Source organism: Schistocerca serialis, chromosome 11 (genome assembly GCF_023864345.2).
Source record: "Schistocerca serialis cubense isolate TAMUIC-IGC-003099 chromosome 11, iqSchSeri2.2, whole genome shotgun sequence".
NCBI classification, from domain to species: Eukaryota; Metazoa; Arthropoda; class Insecta; order Orthoptera; family Acrididae; genus Schistocerca; species Schistocerca serialis.
Window position 1 is genome coordinate 59,871,127 of NC_064648.1, and position 21,988 is coordinate 59,893,114.

Sequence of the window (21,988 nt, forward strand, 5' to 3'; positions counted from 1 at the left end):
TGATGTTGATGAGAACTTCAATACAGGATTATCATAGAGGTTGATGATGGTTGCCTTGTTTCTACAGATGTTCATGTCAGGAGGAATTTGAGACAGAACATAGTCTGTTGTCATCGACTTCTCAGTGCGCTTCATCGGCTACATTGCTCTCTCTACTTCATCTCTCTAAACTGTGTTTTAGCATTATGACGAACATTCTCATTTTCTACTATAATTTCACATTCACAAAGATATACTATTCTTACATTTGCATGTTTGGAACCATATGCTGTTATCATACATATCCTGATGATTGAACATGGAGATAATAGAATCTATTTGAGGATAAAGGGCTCTCTGGATTAGCACAGTTGGATCATCATGTGAGGTCATGACAGGGGGCAGGGCATGCACCCGCCTCAGAGGGTGTTGCAACATGTGACCTTTTTGTTGTTATGATAATATTGAGGCTAGGGCAAATGGAATAATTAGAAAGTGACATAGAATTGTCTGTAAAAGAACACTGCCTCCCTACTTTATATAAGCACATTTGCCTTGTCCAGTGATAATCTATTTCATTAACCTCTACTGACGTCTTGGAAGATCGAATCCGTCTGTCTGTATGAAAGGGTCCTTGACTAGATGTTTGTTGACTACTGATGACTGCTCTTACTCAATTTTCCATGAATGATTGACAATGAAAGAGGACACAAGGTTTTATGCTGTGCACCATGAGATTTTCCTAGATTTCAAGCGTTGGTATTCTGCTTGTGGAGTATCTCGGTGAATGGGTAGCTGAGAATTCCTGTGATTGTTCTTCCAGACCTTTAGGAGAGCTGATCTTCTTACAGCTGGAGGTGGGGTGATGCTGAGAACAGGAAGCCTTAGAGTGTTTGTACTCTGAATACATCTCGTAATGCCTGATTGAGTTGCACATCTATCTTCTTAGTGTGAGCACTACTGATCCTGGTCGAACAATAATCTTCAGTAAGAGAGCATCTATAATAAGGTTAAAGCTGTGGATCTTAAAACACGAGCATTAGCTCACCATAAGGTACCACCAAATTTTTGAAGACTTGCTTCTCGTTTTGGCTTTAGCTGCTACAACTGAAATATGCTACTTTTAAATTAATAGTTCTGTCTAGAGCTATTGGCCTCCGAATCTTACGTCTGGTAAGTAATCTGACTGTCTTGTGCATAGATGTAATGCAGATATAACTGTTTTCTGTGGATTTAGGTGGAGGCACCATTTCCTGAGGTATACATCAAAGATTTCCAAATCAGTGGATAAAGAGGTTTCAGCATCAGAAACGTTGTGGCTCTAGGCAGCCAAGCTAATGTCATCTGCATAAATCGCAGGAGAGCTTCTGTTAAGTTTGGAAGGTAGGAGACAAGGTACTGGCAGAAGTACAGCTGTGATGACGGGGCGTGAGTCGTGCTTGGGTAGCTCAGTTGGTAGAGCACTTGCCTGTGAAAGGCAAAGGTCCCGAGTTCGAGTCTCGGCCCGGCACACAGTTTTAATCTGCCAGGAAGTTTCATATCAGCGCACACTCCGCTGCAGAGTGAAAATCTCATTCTGATAAAGCAATATTCCTGAAGACGTTCTGTTAAGCTGTGAGCGTACAGGCCAGAAAGGTGTGACCCCAGCACAGGCACTTGAAGTAAACAATAATTCAGTTTTAAGTAGCATGCATCTGTCTTTGTCAGAGTACATATGAAATTATGTATTGCTTAAGATGTTATAAAGTAAGTCCTTAAATGTACGACATGAGCTAACAATCGGGAATTCCTAAAGATGTCCTTCTCAACAAGCAGTGTCGTAAGCAGCTGATAGGCCCGAAAAGGCAGCTACACTTTCTAATTTCTGCTCATACCCATTTTGTATATAAGTAACGAGAGAGAGTCTCTCTTCATTAAATTAATTTCGGTTTTCAAGCTGCTCTGCTGTGTTTATTTTTAACGAAAGAGTGTGTTTTAATTGTCCCTATACGTTCAGACAAGATATGCTATTAGGTGGTATCAGTCAAGCCTACGGAATTTAAATGTAGTTTTGTCAGTTGTATCACATATTACAGAAAGGGAAGTGGACATAAATGTAGATGAGATAGGAGATGTAATACTGCAAGAAGAATTTGACAGTGGTTTGAAACAACTAAGCCCGAACAAGGCCGTGAGAGTAACCAATATTCCATCAGAACTATGAATAGCCTTGGGAGAGCCAGGCACAACAAAACTCTTCCATGTGTGTATTAGACGTATGAGAAAGGCGCAATGCCCTTAGTCTTTAACGAGAATGTAATAATATCAATTCCAAAGAAAGCAGTTGCTGACAGGTGTGAAAATCACTGAACTATCAGTTTAATAAGTCATGGTTGCAAGGTACTAACAGAAATTCTTTTCAGAAGAATGAGAAAACTGGTAGAGTTCAATTTGAATTCCAGAGAAACGTGGGAACACGCGAGGGAGTACTAACCATACAGTTTATCTTAGAAGATGGGTTAAAACTTATGTTTATAGAATTTGTAGATTTAGATAAAGTTTTCGACAATGGTGAATGGAACACCCTGTGTGAAATTCTGACGGTAGTAGGGATAAAATAAAGGGAATCAAAGGCCATTTACGACTTGTACAGAAACCAGAGGGCAGTTATGAGTCGAGGCGCATGAAAGCGAATTTGAAGTAGTAGTTAAATTTCAGGGGGAAGAAATGAAAGCTTTCACGTTTTCTGATGAATTGTAATTCTATGAGATACAGTAAAGGAATTGGAAGAACAGTTGAACGGAATGGACAGTGTCTTTAAAGGAGGATATAAGATGAAACTCAACAAAAGCAAAACGAGCATGATGGAGTGTAATCGAAGTAAATCAGATGATGTTAAGGGAATTAGATTAGGCAATGGAGCACTGAAAGTAGTAGATGAGTTTTGCTGTTTGGGCAGCGAAATAGCTGATGGTGGCCAAAGTAGAGAGGATATAAAATGTAGACTGGCAATGGCAAGAAAAGCATTTCTGAGAAAGAAAAATTTGTTAACTACAAATATAGACTTAAGTCTTTGGAAGTCTTTTATGAAGCTATGTTTATGGACTGTAGCCATGTATGGAAGTGGAACATGGATGATAACCAGTTTAGAGAAAAGACAATAGCAGTTTTCGAGAGGAAGTGCTACAGAAGAATGTTGAAGATGCTGCCGTTGCTTCTGCCATGCTGCGTTGAGCCTGCATCGCTTTGCTGTTCAGTCCTAGGACCGAGTTACCCGTGCTGTGGTTGCCGCTGAATCCGGCTTGTTCTTGTGGGATTATGTTGCTTTATTCCTTGAAATTTTTTAGTCTGGCTCGAAAGTTTTCCCTAACAGCACGGTAATCTATGAGTTGAGGTTGTTTTTTGGTCTATCAGGTTTGGAAATCACCTTCATTTTAGCTTGCTTCTATTTTAGAGATACTGTTTTCAGTTTCATGGCCGGGATGAAGAATCTTTTTAATGTGTTTGAGGCAGGTGTCTTGTGAAAGGTGTGATTTACGTAGTTATCTTCCTGTGCCTCTAGTTCCTCAGCTGCTTTTCTTCCACTTCAGATTCCTTAATCTTACGATCGGTTTTGGAGTGTCGTTTCTTCGTGAGTTTTGTCGAATTTTGGATACTATGGATGATCGTGACTCTTTTTCTCTAGCTCTTTGAGGGACTTTCTTGTGGTGGTCGGTAATGGTATACTATGGCTCTTTTGAAATTCTTTCCAAAAACGACTAGCCTTATGGGGCCTAAGTCTTGTGATTTCCTCGCCCATCACTTGGTGGGTTTCTCTTCTTATTAGCTCATTGAGACTATTTAAGCTGATCTTAGCACGTCTGTTTCGTTAGCGCTGTATTGTCTGCAGAATTTTCTTTTTATTTAATTTTATTATGTATGTAAGGTGTGTTTCTTCTTAAAGCCGTTTTCAGCTATACCAGGTTACATTGCTTGCACTATTTGTTGTTGTAATTGTTATAATAACTGGTTTCAATACTTGAGACGTTAGGTTTTGTGCTGAACCCTCTCAATCTGAATTTTTCGATGATCCGATTTCATGAGTCTATGGTTGTTTAAGTTTTTCCCCTTTTTTCTGGTTAATAGCTGAAGTTCATATAACAAATGGCAGGTACTCATTAGCTATGCTGTCGCCAAATTCAGTCTCGCTTCAGCATCTTGGTACTTATGGTGTACATATTATGTGATCTAAGATAGAAGTGCCATAGTGATTTATAGTAGCTGGGGGGAGTCATTTCTAAGTTTGGTGAGAATCAAAATGGCTACAAGTAGTTTACCAATTTTATTGTTCGATTCTGTCAGCAAATATCGTGGATTTCGCGCTGAGTCTCCCGTGACTTTAGTGGGGCCGAGTGATGGTACTTAAATAATGAGATCAATTGGCAGTTCCTTGGTATGAGGTACATATATCGTTGTCCCTCTTACACTGGGCTCTAATTTTTAACTCGATCGCGTGGTGATTGTTTACATTTTACTGCAAGTTGAATTGTAATGCAGCTAGGTGTTTAATATGAAAGACTGCAACGCATCTATTTCAACTTCTACCATGGCCTGCTTTGGTTTGGTCAAGTCGGTGACAGAAATAGCTGTGTAGACTGATTTCTCTGCCTGGGAATCAGGAATGTGCTATAATGCTAACTTCTTTTTCTCTTTCTGAGTGTTGAAGGGGTTTGTTTTCCGCTCATAAACCAAATGCATTGACAAAGCAGACAATGGCAATATCTTTCCTAGGCTTGAATGTGAAGGTAAAATCGTGTTTCCTGGTGTCTCATGCAAGGATAGGTCCGTCGGCTTGGCGATAAAGATGTGAATCCGTGCTCACCAAAGAACGTCGTAGGAGCTTTTAGAACTGTTGTTATTGTTTCCCTCCTTTCAGATAAAACGTTGAGAAGGGCTGTAGTGAAGGCTCAGAGAAAGTTTTCCGTTTGATTGGTTCCTCATGCTCTGGGTCAAAGATTGTAGTGGTTCCGTTAATGCACTTAACATACTCAGTTTCGTTGGTTGAGAAAGACTTTTTTGGTCCTTCTTTGCAACTCTCATCGTTACGAAAGTTATCAGTGTAGCCGCTGATGCATTTTGGTGCTTCTTTTTTCGGGTATAACTTGCAATTAAAAATTGGGTGTGGTCGACTGCATTTTCCACATTTCGGTCTATTACGGCAGTTTTTGTGGCTTATTGGAAAGTGTTGCAACTTGGACGCTGCCGTTATTGAAGTGGTAGTGTTGTGAGGTGCACAGTCCATTCTGAAATGGTGAGCAAGTACCTTGTCTGTTGGCTGTTTGGAATGGTGTCTGAAATGATGGCACGAAATTTTGATTTAGTCTCCCGGTACTTCTAGTTTCTCTTCAGTTTTTTCGTTTGTTATATCACAGTGAACCTCAGTTATCACAATGGTGAGCGTGAGTCCGTGTGGTTTCTCTTTAGCTTACTGTTTGGCGTGCTGTGTGATTACTGTTATGGTTGCCTCAGATCAGTAAGTAACTCAATCTCTTTTCTCGGTTTTCGAAATGTGATGGGTGTGCTGTTATGGTGACAAAGTATTTTCGGAATTTTTGGTGACGACTTGGAGGACGGCAACTGTTTTAGTGTAGGTTACAGCGATTTTGCGGTTTCTTTACCACCTTCTTCGTTCATTGTTTATTTTAACGTTTGTTAAATTGCCATAAGGTGTGTTAGATGTGCAGGAACTCTAGCTGCATCTAATCAGTTGTAAACCTTGTTCTTAGTGAGAGTAGGAGGTTAATGTAGTGGGAAGTTTGACAGGTTGTAGATCAATGAGTGTGAACGTTTTGTAATTCGAGTGTCACGTTTGTGGCTGCTTTGGCTGTTTATTTAGGATTTCGTGTTTGGGCTCTCGGCTGGTTCGCGTAGTTTTACGTTTTTGCAGATCTGGTGCACATGGAGTTCTTTGCTTTAGTTTGGTTTGTGGAAAGTTGATGTTGCATATCGGAAACGGGACGAACCATACTCCTTACGCCCTACTTGCGAACCCTCGCACTCAGACTTGAGTTCTGCTTAGTTAGCCTCGCCAGATGCGGGTTGGTCGTCCATCCCTGCCTGTCGCCGAGTGTGGCGGCTGTGCAGACTGCTGACCCCAAATCTGGAGGGCTCTGGCAATGCACGCGACGGTGCCGCATTTGACGGCAGTGGAATGAGTTACGCACAGTGTAGTTGGCAGCAGTTCTGTCTGAGATACGTGTGTTGTGGTTTTTGGACTTGTAGTCCGGGGTGATATGTTACAATACAGCATCACCGGTCTATTGCGGTCTAACTGTGTTGGTGAGGCAGTAAATTTCCACAGGGCAGTGACTCCCTCACTGCAATTCACTTTGGAGGTGTGGCGGTGGGACTGGGCAGGTGAAGGTGTGGCGGTGGGACTTGTAGTCCCGTACGCCAGGGCAGGGCTAGGGTGTGTGTTGTGGAACAACTAAGTACATGTAACAACAGTTCAAGCATTTTCGGCTGCGAGAATGCTTGTCTCCAGGTATATTAGAGGAAAAGCCTTAATAGGTATATTGGTTGCAGAAGTTAATGTTTGATACGCCACGAGTGAATGCGTTGTAACAGGTGATTTCCTGACCACACACGTCTGCTAGCTGGTTTGCCCTTTTGGAGATCAGAACGTGACAGAAGCGGCTGTAAGCAGCAGCGGGGAGTGGCCAGGGGTGCGATTTCGAGACCTCTCTTGGTCGTGACTGGCTGAAAGGACCACGTGTAGAATGATTTCGTGGAGAGGCTCGGAGCTCGGGAAGTCGACAAGTTGGCCGTCGTCGGCCGTGTGGCTGACGTGGCGGGTCGCGGCTCCTCTGGAGCGGAGTTTTGTGTCGTGACGCGGTTACCACACCAGAGTTCTGGAGTTTCGGAACGCATTCTCGTTTGCGCGCATCGATTACCGCTTAAGAACTTTCCTGTCGTTCTCTGCGAATATTGCAGAATAATGAGTGCAGGTGTTTTCGGCGAGTTGTAGTTCAGGGAAAACTTGGTGATATTAGCTAAGTGGCAGTGGTAGTTCGGTTCAAAGTGACTGACTTGGCTGGGGTAATTTGACAGCGATAATCTCATCCAAACGATTCAAACGTGGGAGTGACGTTCTTTGAGTGACAGTCTTCCTATTGTGTTTGAACTGTGTATTTCGTACAGCCACTCGAAAGTAATTTCCTGAACTTAGCTGCGAATGTTCCCAGTACTGTGATCGGAACTCGTGATCTTGCCTGGAGGTAAGTAGGTAGCATTAGGGTTGTTAATTACTGGCTTTTGAGCGATGAAGCTCGATCCTGTCCCGCGGGTCAAGGCATGGCTGAGACCACTGTGTCAGACTGACTTTACACCTGTATCGGTGCAGGACACTTATCTGGGTGCTCCAGTAACTGTCTCCATGGCGCCACGTAACGGCTTCTGGCTCGTGTCGCGTCAGGGCGGCGGGTCACGCTGCAGCCTCTGATTCCACTGCGTCCAGTACGGCAGCTGTCCCTTCACGAAATTCGCTGTTAACACTGCGGATGCCTGCTAAATGATTGTGATGATGGCTTTCCGAAAATCAGTCCACGTGGTATTATTTGTTGCAGGATTTTCAGTTGGGCTGGATATTAAATTCACACAGACGCTCCTTAACTTTGCTCACTCACGTTTGATTTGAACAAATGGGAGATCGTCTATTGATTACGAATCACAATAATTTCGGTGTACTGCGTTCTTCTAGTTAAGCTACTATGGCACATGTTTTCCTGGACTCACACTACTGGCACATTTTTATCCTTCCACAGTACTGTTTCTATAAATGCGCCTTTAAGTAATGTCTTCCTTGTTTAAGTGTAGCGCATGGAACACTAACTTTTAAAATATGCTACAGTATCCTTACAAACCTCTAGCCTAACGAATCACCATATCACCTCAGAAACACAATAACTCTAATCCCGTATAACTCTGTCATTCGACACTTTGCGCTCACTTCAAGCCACATTTCACACAAGAAGTTATTTATTACTTTTTTACTGTACCTGTTTGAGCCACTCTATGGAATCGAACCACTAATAAACTAAACAAATTCATTTACACGTTCATCCACACACTACTCCTGCCATTGGATTCTCTTTTCATTTTAATAAGGATCTGACTCTCTCTTCTCATGGTACTTAAATTACAAATCATATACAAGCACAACTTTCACGCACAGATAGAAAATTTCCTTGTTTCAGACAACATGTGTTATATACATATATTATACATTGTACATCAATAAAATTGACAAACTGCAAAGACAGATCCCCGACGGAAATCGGAGAAAAAAACATCCTATGAACGTCTGTTCAGAAATGCATCATTGCCACAGTAGATGGCACTAACGAAAGAGAGTTCCTCTGACCACGTGCTGTGTCATCCTTGTATATAACAGGCAGTGTGACTGACGCAGCATATTGTAAGCAGCTATTTGTATTTCGAACAAGCCAAGATGGTGTTTGTGTACGGTCAAGCAGATGGAAACGGCGGAGAGGCAGCAAAGCTATACCCTCACACGAGGCAAGCACATTACACAACATTTCGAGCCATTTTCAAACGTCTGTGTGACCGTGTGTCCTTTCACACAGACGAACGTGCAGGTTGGTCAGGGACTGTGCGTACACCAGATCTGGAGGGCCAGGTTCTACAGGATACTGAGACAAACCGTAGTACGAGCTCCAGTCATGCAGCCCGCAATTCAGAGAGAGGCTCGCACGTGCGAATAGCGGGTCACTTCGCTGGACATTTTGCGCGGATTCGTCTCAATATGCTGTGGAAACCAGTCACCCAGAACTGGTGTACCCACAGTCCGCCGCCTCCATGCATGTACAACTGTCTGAAAGGAGACATTATCTCGGAAATGCCCAAAACCGGCTTGAAATGTTGTGTGACGTGGTTCTTGTCTGTGACGGCGCTTGCTTAGGTATAGCTGTGCTGCCTCTCGACCGTTTCCATCTTTTTGACCGTGCACAGACATCATCTCTGCTTGCTTCCGACTTGAATGCCCGACCATATGCTGTTTACAGTACGCTGGTTCAACCACACAGCCTGTTATATACAAGGAACACACAGCAAGTGGTCAGTGGAACTTTAATTCGTCAGCACCATCTACCATGCTAATGGTGCATTTCTGGGATATATATATATATATATATATATATATATATTGTTGCAACGGTGACCAGAACAGTCACGGGGTTGAAGTGACAGAAAATGCGGCGGGACCTGCGGAGCGGCCCGCGAACAACAACACAACGGAGAGGTTGGACACAACCAAAGAAAGACCTTACGACAACAACAACAGCGAGACAACAGCGTCAAGAAAACCTAACTAAACAACCACGTCCACTCGTAAACAAAACACGAAAGTAAATACGCTGTCTAAGACGAGGCGTTATGTCCAGAGATGTACGCAATGTTAGACTGGCTGGCTGAGCGAGAGGCAGGCGCTTAAGTACTCTATCGAGGACGCCGCTATTGGCCGGTGCAACCACGTGTTCCACTGTGGCGCCCTCACGCTAAATGCGGGCCAGGGGGCGAGCGCCGCCACAGCTTACGGCGCGATGGTGCAGAGACCTCTAGGGGTCTTCGACGTCCATGACGTCTGGCGGGGATTCAAATTCCGCGGTGCACGGTACCAGATATTTTTGGGTACACAAAGCGTTTCCCAACAATTCTAGTAAGTAATCTCAGTGCGTTAGAATGTGTAGACAGAGGTTACCACTTGCAAGCAAGCATGCAGTTATAAATGAAGAAGACATAAGGAAAGAGAAGTACTGGCTGTACTACATCACATTTAATGACGTTTAATATTGTCATATCAGGTAGATTCAATTTTTATTGCTGGCTTTAATGCAGACTACTGTCAAGACAGTTACTTGCGAAAAATACTGAAGGAGGCTACAGAGAGGATTCTGCAACCAGAGACTGTTCATTGTTTCTCCTGGCTAGATTCCTCTCAGCTGCTGAACACAGCTTTAGCCCAGCAGGGATGCTATTTGGGTTCCACCATGCCAGTACCCTGTTCTTCACTATGGGGAGCGTCGTTGCATTACAAACGAAACAGACGAAGAGCACTGGTCCTTGCACCATTGTCGCTACATGTACATTATACACTAACTGCGCTATCCCTTGAGCCTGGTGGAACCCAATTCTAATAATAATTCCTATTCCACTTAAAATAACGGTCTTAACTGACATAAAAAGACATTCCTTCTTTGAGGCAAATTTAGTGTTATCAACAATTTTGAGTTGCCGCAATGAATACCGAGTTCGTAGGTACATGTATCCAACCAGGCAGAGAAAAACCAAATTGAAAGCCACTGACAGTGAAGTCCCCACAAGGACTAACACACGACTGTGGATCAGGTAATATTTACTCGTCTTTTCCAAAGCAACAGCTGCCACACATACTATACTCCACGGTATTAACACATACAACACCTGACGACAGAATAACTTGCTTACTTCAGAAGGTAGCAGGTCGTTTGGAAGCCTGAGATGACGAACACAAGCATACATCTGGTAGCAGAATGAGTTTAGCCAGATACAGCTGAGAAGTGTGAGGGCGCTGTCTATCAGCACTGCTGTTGGTAAGTCAGGGAAATCTGCCATACGATACATGACCTCAAAACACAGGATCTGGATTATACACGTGATCTGAAAGGACAAGAGTATCTTTACAGGCAAGTAACGTAACTGGGGAAGGTACATGTATACTCCGGCAGTCGAAAAACGGAAAGTAATATTTACCATTTTAATGAGATTTCTAAAGGCTTCAAGCTGTCGATTTTGAAATCCTTGTATTTTAAGGTAGCGTTATTTAAACTGTTTTTGTAGTTCAGTGTTTCTTCTGTTAGCTTTTGATGCAGTATGCTGCTAGTACGATCGCTCGATAGAAATTGGAAATAAATGAGCGTACAATTATGGAAATGCTTAAAGGAGGAAAAATCGCGGCACTTCAGCAACAGAATAGCTCCTGAAACAGAGCAGATGGCATCTGTAGCGTTCGATTGCAGACACGATTGATCGTCAGGTCTATCGAAATAGCAGCGAGCATCATGCACGGACTGTATCATACTAAACGGGACGCCCTGACAAATGCTGTACGAGTTGACTGCCATCCAGGCCAGCAGACAGAGGTTGACGTTCACCCTCTGTGTGTAGGCCAGGTAGCTTGTGACGGGTATGTGGGGCGACCTCTGCACCACGTCGTCCCACAGCTGCACACGGCACTGCTCGCGCTGCTTAACCGCTTCCAGAGGCAGGTCTTCCAGCGGACACGTGGGGTGGTCCAGGGCGTTCGCCAACAGCTGCACGCAGTCAGTGTCCACGGAGAGTGTAGCGCTGCTTCTGTCCTCCAGCTGCCACTCCTCGTCTGCAAAAAATTGACAGCAAGTAAGTGGTGCCCATACACTGCAGGTAGCTGAATCCAAGGCCTTATCTGGATGATGAAATTGGGCGTTGTTTTCCTAAATTATCCTGGAGCATTTACCCAGAATTATGTACGGCGACAAGCCAACACTAGTTAAGAGTATTGACAATAATAGACATCATTGTTAAGTATGCAAGTCTATTTCATCTACAGGGTGTCCAAATAGTCCTTCTAACGCTCTTAATAAAAATGAGGAAGTAAATAGGTTTTATTGATATTCCTGTTTTGAAGATGGCCAAAAAAACAATGTTATCAGAATTATATTTTTGTTTCAGCGCTGCAGTCTTTGAGTTCCGAATCCATGGAGCAGCAGTTATATTGTAAAGGAGACATTAGTGGCGAAGCTGTGGGTGCATGAACCCCTGCATTAGTAAGAACTATGAAAGGCATGATGAGACCGTTTGCCACGGTCCACCTCGTAAAGCAGCCCGTCCTGATTGAGATAAATGTCCTGTATTTTCAGGCTGTCTCAAAGACAGGTCACGTATTTGAAGCAATAAAAAGTGAGAGGAAACATGTGTCATGTCTCTTAATCAGATGAGCAGTCTCCAATGAAATACGTTTGCAAAAGAGTACTTCGACTTCAGGCATCTTGCTGAACAATGCACAACCACACTGAAAAAATTTGAATACGAAAGGATTTAGGGCGGTGTTTGTTACGGAATTATCTGACAAAGATATGGAGTAACAATTTGTAGCCTACGGTACTTCGTTGTGACAACTTCTGCCATGCCTCGCTCAAGAGTGTTGCTTACTTATAAATGTGCCATATATAAGAGTTTGCTCAGGAAAAATATTGTTTTCTTGTCTAAGGGAAATACTCATTATCAGCAAGAGTTGGTAAGGAACCCACCTCATCTTATGTGGGCCATTGTGTGATTACAATACCTGTTAGGACCACATTATTTTGAAGCTTACATGAATGGGAACTTTCATTTCTCTGTACAACAGAAAAGCCCAGTACCTCAGCTCCATGACAATGCAGTCACAGATCGTGTGTGGTTGTAGCAGGAAGGAGCTTGGGTCACGTTTTGTTACTGAGGTGTGTGGGTTCCTTAATCAACAATTTGACCTCGGATTGTGTGCTGTTCTGCAACATTTGAAGCACATTAAACAGGTGACCACTATATCCCAATATTACCACCTCTACAACCCTTGGAAATGGGCATGACAGATTTCAGATCTTACCACGCCAGTAACTCAGTATGATCATTAATTAAGTCCCATGTGGCTCAACGTTAGGAGATCAATGGAAAATTGACGCAAGTGTTGAGGAAGTCTTTCTAAGCAGAATTACAAGGACGATCCACAATAAAGCAGAGGGTACAGCGAGACACATAGATCTCTGTGTAAGGTGTGCCCTTCCATATACAGATCGGCTGGATACGTATTTTTTATATCCAAGTACGTAAATATAGAACATACTCTTTTGACATAACTATATGGGCATGCTGTACAAAGAAAGAGGATGCAGGCTGAATTCTCGTCTTTCTGATATTTCGCTTTTCTCCGTGAACTTAGTGACCCCATCACGCAGCGTAAAGAAAAGTGATGGAGCAGATTTGTCACCAATTTGTTTCGCTAACGCGAGAATGTCGAGGAAAAGCCCTACGATTTAGGGAGTACCTTTACCGCAATGAACGGTTACTCTTAGTATTCTGTTAGCATAAATTCAAAGACACCCAGAAAAATGTAATTACATCGTCTCACCTGTCTCTTGTGTGATGATAATAATGCAGCAATAAACGCAATTGGACATATATGCCTCGGCTCCTGAGTGGATGAATGTGGGATTACAACCCCAGAGACTTGGGATTCAGGCATTGCTTCCGAGATTCCTTCTGTCACTTATCACTTCTTTCACCTTTGACACTGTTTTATCGAAATCGAAAATGTTGGAACTGCAGAACTGTTCGGAGACCCAATAATCAACTGTGTCCCACAATTATTAACTGGGATAGTTAGTTCAAAAGTAGGAAGACGGCGAGTGACCACAACCTGCAGTAGAACAATGGCTCGCAAAGCACTGTGGTGACCAAACCAGGCCTCAGCTTGAGGACAGCTTTATCGACTGCAATCTGAGAAGTCCTGATAGTTGTTTTCCTCGAGCACTATTCATGTTCAGAGTACAAATCAAAGAAGAATGATACTGATACGCTATACATCATCCAATGTATATAGTTCATTGGCATGTTGAGCGCAAATGTAGACCCAGTAAGACGAATAAGTTCCGAAAGAGTCTTATACACAGGCAGATTCTGTGAAAGGCCGAATATACGACTTTGATGTAGACACTTAACTTTTTTTTTTACTTACTTCACTCCCACCACACAATTGGGTGGTGGGCAAGCTGCAGACACGTTGCTGCTCTTCAGCCTATCCAGGTTAGAAATGCCTGTATAGTTTTTACGGTTAGAATGAATAAAATGATAGGTTTAAAAAAAGGCATAGCGTCTCTAAAAAAACACGTACATTGAAGTTGATGATGGTGCTGTGATGAGGATAAAGCTAGTGCATCTGGCAAGTCATTGGAAGTCAGTTCCCAATAACTACTATGAGGGCAATACAGCATGAAGCTGGTGCAGGTCAGAAAGGGTGTATATATTTCAAGGTGTTGGAGTGGGCCGGGAAGTAAGATTGAGAAGTTGATGTGGGTAGAGTGAGGTGTGAGGCAGAGATTACGGTGGTCAGGAGGCTGGAAGCGGGAAAATCGACATACTGAAGAGACATAGACGCTAGGATTATAGCTGGTTGGATGAGTAATTGTCTACATACTGTTCTGGTACAAGAAGAAACAGCCAGCTGACGTTTCGCTGGAATAGGATACAGAAGGGGGGCAAATGGAGGGTAGATATGACACGTTGGTATAGGCGCAGCAGAAGCCTGGGTATGCAGAGGATAGGCGAGAACAATCTGCTTTTGATCCCCAAGTTTATGGAACGTATACAATTTGTGACAAACTTTGAGGATCTTCAGAAGAGAGGGCAATCTAATCAGCTGGTAGAGGTTGCGTGTGAGACGCAAAAGACGATACAGAATGCAAAGGTGTTCTAAGACTCTAAGGAATGGTAAAATTTTGAGAATGCTGAGATCTAAGCTCTATTGGTGGAAGTAACATTGGGCAGTTAAGGCTTTTGGAAAGACGAAGCAAGGAACAAGATAAGGGGTTAACATCCTGTTGATGAAACAGGTATTAGAGACAGAGCATAACCCAGAATTGGGAAGAATGGGGAAGCAGGGCAGTTGTGTCCATCCAAAGGAACCGCCGTATCATTCACCTTAAGCTGTGGAGGGACATCACAGAGAAACTAAACTTGGTCGAAAATCAAGTTTGGAGACACCAGCTTACCACAGCATTGCCTCAACCAGTGGGTTGTTCCAAGTACAGAGGATGGTTGAATGATGGAATCCCCACATTGTCGAGTTTGCTGTTTTCTTGATTTGAGTTTGTTGTAGGTTGGGGATGCATGATTATTCCAAGATATGAGAAAGAAAGTGAGAGTCCTCTGCCCATGTCAGCAAAGAGAACTGGAGCAGCAGGTCCGCCGCCTTACTGTAAACGCTTATCTTCCTCCACCTAATTGGGCACTGTTCTCGTATTGTGAGAGAACTGTAACTCTAATTTATCTGTTCAGTATAGGTGTGGATGCGTTAATAGCTTAATATCCACATCTGACACGCATGTTGTTGTGTATGCTTTTAATAAATTTACAAGTAGATAAATGAAACAGTCAATGGACAAAACGCCTTATTGTTTGGAAAGCAATACACTTATCTTTATCTCCTTTTGGCTGTGGCTGTATGAGCATGTGTGGTATTAATTGGGGTTCAAATACTCAGGAACTGCAAAAACACTGAGTGGCATTACACCGCCAGTCTGCAGATGATGAACACTGAACGGTTACTGCAGCTGGGACAAGTATGTGTCTATTGTTGGCCCTCGACTCTCTGTACATGCATGCCTGGTCTAGGCTTGACTGAGTGACGTTACACCAACACTGCACTCTGAAGGCAGAAGTTGAACTTTGTCACTTCTCTGCTGTCATCATTGAACTGTTGATACTCTCATAGACAGAACTCAGGCTGGTCTCTGACAGAACTCGTACCAGGCGCTGGCAGAGCTGGAGAAACTTGTCGTGTGTGATGCCTCAAAAGTACAGGAGGAGTGGCTCACTGTTTCTTTCTCACTGGTGCCTGGTGATGCTGCTTAGGCGTACAGCATCTCTGTGACGATCGATTGACGATTAGCTGCAGGCGATTATCGTGGACACCACAGGTGTCACCTTCAACATTGTCTCAGGCCCACATGTCATGATACACTGAGGAGAGGTAATTTAATGTAGAACACTGACGCAAGGCCCGGTGATGAGAAACTTTATGCTTGCGTCCCCCCTCCCATTACTGGTGTTAGACCGTCAGCGAGAGAGCACCCTGAGTTCCTGCTACTAATAAGGCAAGTGCACCATCCGCTTGTTACATATTTTTTACGAGCTTCAAACAGGAGTGACTTATTTTCAGTTATCTGTGTAGTTACTAGTTTATTTTTTGTAATTTCTTGTGTGTTCAAGTGCTTACAGCATTTTATTTCAATAACAGTGTAGTATACAGTACCGCCGTTGCTATCGACCCTCGTATCGTACAGGCTTTTGTTTGCTTGGTTAGAACAACTGAATGTCAGTTAGACAGTCAGTGAGAGAGCACTTCGATTTCCTGCTGCTAATAAGGCGAGTACACCGAGCTTCAAACAGGAGTGACTGCAGTAATGGATAGGAACTGTGATTGTTGTGTACAGGTGCGAGCTGAGTTGGCGACCCTTTGCTCATAGCTCCAGGCTGCATTGGCTTCCGTCACACAGCTTGAGGCTGCTGCCAAGGGGCGCCACTGTGGGGGACCGAACGCGGGATGCGAGGGACGTTGAGCACGTCTCACGTGTCCTCCGATCGGTCCACTGCTGTGACCACCCTGGGTACTGCCTGCACTGTGGTTGACCCCTCACCCATGGTCGAGTGGAAGATCGTTCCAAAGTCTGGCAGGCAGCGAAAAACATTCCGAGGGGCCGATCGTAGGGCTCCCTGGTTCGTTTGAAGAGCAGGTTTCGGGTGTTATCTGTGGCTGACGATGTCTGGGTATTCACAGAGGGTGGGTTTGCTGGTAGTTGGGGGCTCCAACGTTAGGCGCGTAATGGGGCCCCTTAGGAACATGGCTGCCAAGGTTCGGAAGGAAGCCAGTGTGCACTTCGTGTGCATTCTGGGGGGAGTCATTCCGGATGTGGAAAGGGTGCTTCCAGATGCCATGAAGAGTACAGGGTGCTGCCATCTGCAGGTGATGGCTCAGGTCGGTAGCAATGACGTGTGTCGCTTTGGATTGGAGCAGATTCTGTCTGGTTTCGGGCAGCTAGCTGAAGTGGTAAAGACTGCCAGTCTTTGCTTCCGAGATTAAGGCAGAGCTCACCATCTGCAGCATCGTCGATAGAACCGACTGTGGTCCTTTGGTACAGATCCGAGTGGAGGGTCTGAATTAGAGGCTCAAGCGGTTCTGTGACTGTGTAGGCTGCAGATTCCTTGACTTGCCTCATCGGGTGGTGGATTTCCGGGTTCTGCTTAATAGGTCAGGAGTTCACTACACACAGGAGGTGGCTACACGGGTAGCGGGGGCTGTGTGGAAGAGACTGGGCGGTTTCTTAGGTTATAATGTCTCAGGGAACCACAGAAGGGACGTCCGTCTAAAAGTGAGCAGGTAAAACACAGTAAGGTAGGTGTAGAAACGATTGGTATTGTAGTTGTAAATTGTCGTAGCTGCGTTGGGGAAAGAACCACAGCTCCAAGCCCTAATAGAAGCTCAAATAGTTGTAGGTAGAGAGAGCTGGCTAAAGCCAGAAATAAGTTCAGCCGAATTTTTTTCAAGTGATCTAACAGTGTTCAGCAAAGATAAATTAAATACAGTTGGTGGTGGAGTATTTATTGCTGTCAGAGGTAGTTGGCCTTGTAGCGCAATTGAAGTGGAGAGCTCATGTGAAATAGTATGGGTACAGGTTATACTTGACAGTCAGATTAAACTATTCATTGGATCGTTTTACCGACCCCCCGACTCAGAAGATATAGTTGCTGAACAGTTCAAAGAAAACGTGAGTCTCATTTCAAATAAGTACCCCGCTCATAGCCGGCCGTTGTGGCCGTGCGGTTCTAGGTGCTTCAGTCTGGAACCGCGTGACCGGTACGGTCGCAGGTTCGAATCCTGCCTCGGGCATGGATGTGTGTGATGTCCTTAGGTTAGTTAGGTTTAAGTAGCTCTAAGTTCTAGGGGACTGGCGACCATAGATGTTAAGTCCCATAGTGCTCAGAGCCATTTGAACCCCGCTCATACAGTTATAGTCTGTGGTAACTTCAATCCACCCTCGATATGCTGGAAAAATTATACGATTAAAGCTGGCGGAAGGCATAAAACGTCATCCGAAATTGTACTGAATGCATTCTCAGAAAATTAATTTGAACAATTAGTTCACGAGCCCACTCGAAGCGTTAATGGTTGCGAAAGCATACTTGACCGTTTAGCAACATCTATAACCATCAAAAAGAAACGCAAAGTATATCTATTTTAAAAAGCTGATAAAAATGCTCTTAACGCCTTTTAAGAGACAGTCTTCACTCCTTCAGATCTGATCATGTAAGTGTAGAAAAGTTGTGGAATGTTTTCAAAGAGATAGTATCGACAGGAATTGAGAGATATAAACCTCATATTTAATAAGTGATGGTACTGACCCCCCATGGTACACAATACGGGTTTGATCGTTGTTGCAGAAGTAACGAAAAAAGCATGCCAAATTTAAAAAAAACACAAAATCCCCAAGATTGGCCAAGTTTTACCGAAGTCTGAAATATAGCGCGTACTTCAGTGCGAGATGCATTTAATAATTTCCACAACGACATTCTGTCTCGAAATCTGGCAGAAAACGCATAGAGATTCTGGTCATATATAAAGCACACCGCTGGTAAGACGCAACAGTACCTTCACGGCGCGATAACAACGGTGAAGTCACTGATGACAGTGCCACTAAAGCAGAGTTATTAAACACGGTTTACCGAAACTCTTTCACCAAAGAAGACGAAGTAAATATTCCTGAATTCTAATTAAGAACAACTGCCAAGATGAGAAACATAGAAGTAGATATCCTCGGTATAACAAAGCAGCTTAAATCACTTAATAAAGGCAGGACCTCTGGTCCAGATCGTATACCAGTTAAGTTCCTCTCAGAGTATGCTGATAAAATAGCTCCATATTTAGCAGTTATATACACCCACTCACTCACAGAAAGATCCGTACCTAAAGACTGGAAAATTGCTCAAGTTACACCAATATCCAAAAAGGGAAGTAGGAGTAATCCACTGAATTACACGCTTATATCACTAACGTCGATTTGCAGTAGGGTTTTGGACCATATACTGTATTCGAACATTACGAAGTACCTCGAAGAAAACGATTTATTGACACATAGCACGGATACAGAAAATGTCGTTCTTGTGAAACACAACTAGCTCTTTATACTCATGAAGTAATGAGTGAAAGCGACAGGGGATGACAAATTAATTCCATATCTTTAGATTTCCAGAACGCTTTCGACACCGTTCCTCACAAGCGTCTTCTAACCAAATTGCGTGCCTACGGAGTATCGCCTCAGTTGTGCGACTGGATTCGTGATTTCCTGTCAGAAAGGTCACAGTTCGTAGTAAAAGACGGAAAGTCATCGAGTAAAACAGAAGTAATACCCGGCGTTCCCCAAGGAAGGGTTATAGGCCCTCTATTGTTCCTGATCTATATTAACGACATAGGAGACAATCTGAGTAGCCGTCTTAGATTGTTTGCAGATGATGCTGTCATTTACCGTCTTGTAAAGTCATCAGATGATCAAAACGACTTGCAAAACAAATTAGATAAGATATCTGTATAGTGCGAAAAGTGGCAAGTGACCCTGAATAAAGAATACTGTGAAGTTATTCACACGTGTACTAAAAGAAATCAGCTAAATTTCGATTACGTGATAACTCACACAAATCTGAAGGCTGTAAATTCAGCTAAATACTTACAGATTACAATTACAAATAACCTAAATTGGAACGATCACATAGATAATATTGTGGGTAGAGCCAACCAAAGACAGCGATTCATTGACAGAACACTTAGAAGGTGCAACAGGTCTACTAAAGAGGCTGCTTACACCACGCTTGTCCTCCCTATTCTGGAGTATTGCTGTGCGGTGTGGGATCCGCATCAGGTGGGACTGAGGGATGACATCAAAAAAGTACAAAGAAGGGCAGGTCGTTTTGTATTATCATTAAAACAAAGGCGTTTTTCGTTGCGACGGGATCTTCTCATGAAATTTCAATCATCAGTTTTCTCCTCCGATTGCGAAAACACTCTGTTGGCATCCACCTATATAGGGAGAAATGATCACCACGATAAAATAAGAGAAATCAGGCCTCGCACAGAAAAATTTAAGTGCTCATTTTTCCCGCGTGCCGTTCGAGAGTGGAATGGTAGAGAGACAGCATGAAGGTGGTTCACTGAACCCCCTTCCCGGCATTTTGTTGTGAACAGCAGAGAAATCACGTAGATGTAGAGCTAGATGAAATGCTAGAGACGGAAATATCTTCTATCACCTGGATTGGAACCATCTTACCTCCGATGCGAGTGCCACCACACAACCATGCCATCGTGGAAGTTAAGGAGATAGAAATGATTGGTGGTATTTATTGTAATAATTCCTTGGGTTTTTAACATAATTGATTATGATGTAGCAGAGGCTACACCATGAGGTGAAATTATTGAAGCAGATGAAGATATGCTGTTGAGTAAGATTTACAGTGACAAAAGAAGCGTGATCTGTAGGACAAGGAGCTATACAGCAAACATAATTCAGTGGGACACCTGCCCCTTGGCAATTTCCTCCCACAGTTCCGAATGGGGGACTAGTCTGGAATATTTCGCGAATGGAGGGGTCATCATAACACTTTTCAATTGCAGGCCACATGCCCTGTGGATACAGATCAGTGGTTTCCATTACACTCTGCATGCTCATGCCTTTGAACACTGCTGACTCTTCAGGCTTTTAGGAGCAGTTACCCATGCCAAGGGCAAAAGAGCGTCCTGAAACTCTGTCCGCCCCTGCACCATTACTGATTTATTGAAGATTATTTTCTAAATTTAAGCAGTAGCAATGTTCGAATCTGTGTCCCAGGACGTTTTGATTAGTATCCAGGGACGCTACTCTTAAGTCACAGGGATAGAAACTTGCATACAGTATGACATCACACAACTTTACTAGAGCTAGTAGGAAATAAGAGTTTTTTTTAAGATGGTTGAAAGTAATGGAGTCATGAGCAGCGTCTCATCAACATTTTCTGGAATGTGGCGTTTTAGTCTTGTATTGTAAATGCTATATTTAATTCGCTTTGTGGCGTTATGGACAGGTACTTTAAACTGCGAGCAAAAGATGTGGTCGTCGTATTTGTGCGACACTGTATGTACCGAATTGCCGAGCAGTCATTAGGAACAATGAGGATCAATGAAGATATCTTTAAGATATGAGGCACTGAGTCTGGCTTGTTGAGGTTGTTTCGCAGCATGTGCTTGTTATGGACAAAAGGATAATGAACAGAATGAATCCTTTTCAATGCATTGTTCAGATTATGCAAAATGTGGTAGTGGTTTTCTTCATGTGTGTCACCAATCCCATGGATTTTTTGGTCTGTAGAATGAGAGGCTGGTATCAAGATGTCTCACAAGCACCCATTCGCAACATCATTTGATGGTATGTTGTATCAATTACCTGTGCTTTGCCGAGTGTAGAGTGAGAATGGGATTGCGTTATGTGATTGTAATAATTTTCATTAAGGTATAGTTGTAGCATTGAGATAACATGTGAGTGATGACGATCTCGCTGGAGCTGATGGAACAGACATATGGATGGAATGCTACGCTACTGCTTTGTCTTGATGTGTTATGTGGCGAAATAAGGTTAGGTATAGGTTTTAAGCTCATGTTTTGGGGTGGCTGAAGATTAAGTAGGATTCGTTTTTGGAGTAGGTGACTTTTAGATGTTAAAATGAAAGGTGAATGGGGATGTTATCATTATCTGTTGGACTATATGTGGACGTTCAAAGAGACTGAATGTTGTTCCAAACTGAATTTCTTTCATGTTAGGGATGCGACTCAAGTCTGTAAGCTCTTGTCTCTGCTCACACATTAATATCTTGTCGCCACTCGCTAGTATTTTAAGGAATTGAAACATTAACTTCAGCTAACACGTTTGTCTCCGCGTCCATTACAGTTTCAGTCATAATTATACACACGCTGCAGAGAGCAGCACAGTCTAGCAACAGATGGCGTAAGGGTCTCTCATTCGCCAAACGTCTACTTGTTTACTAACTTGCTAACAATGCCTATTTCCATTTGTGTGCCAGTATTATGCTTATAAGTGTCTGCAGTAAATTATTGGCAACTGCTGAAATTTTGTAAAGGCCCTTCTTTGCAGTATTAGAGTTCTGGGTTCTAATATACGCATAT

At 43.3% G+C, this 21,988-nt stretch overlaps 1 protein-coding gene and 1 non-coding gene across 3 annotated transcripts in view; one reads left to right on the top strand and one right to left on the bottom strand.

Moving 5' to 3' along the window:
- Window positions 1-1,415: 1,415 nt before the first annotated feature.
- On the top strand, window positions 1,416-1,490 carry Trnas-uga (transfer RNA serine (anticodon UGA)). The gene has a single exon. It is a non-coding gene; the product is annotated as a tRNA-Ser (tRNA).
- A 7,678-nt stretch (window positions 1,491-9,168) lies between these two features.
- Window positions 9,169-21,988, bottom strand: part of LOC126427173 (uncharacterized) — a 161,515-nt gene continuing 148,695 nt past the window's right edge. For both annotated transcript variants that reach the window (XM_050089400.1, XM_050089399.1), the window contains one exon: window positions 9,169-11,371. In XM_050089400.1, the coding sequence (XP_049945357.1) occupies window positions 10,743-11,371 (629 nt within the window). In that variant the 3' untranslated portion in view covers window positions 9,169-10,742. The remainder of the gene's footprint in view (window positions 11,372-21,988) is intronic.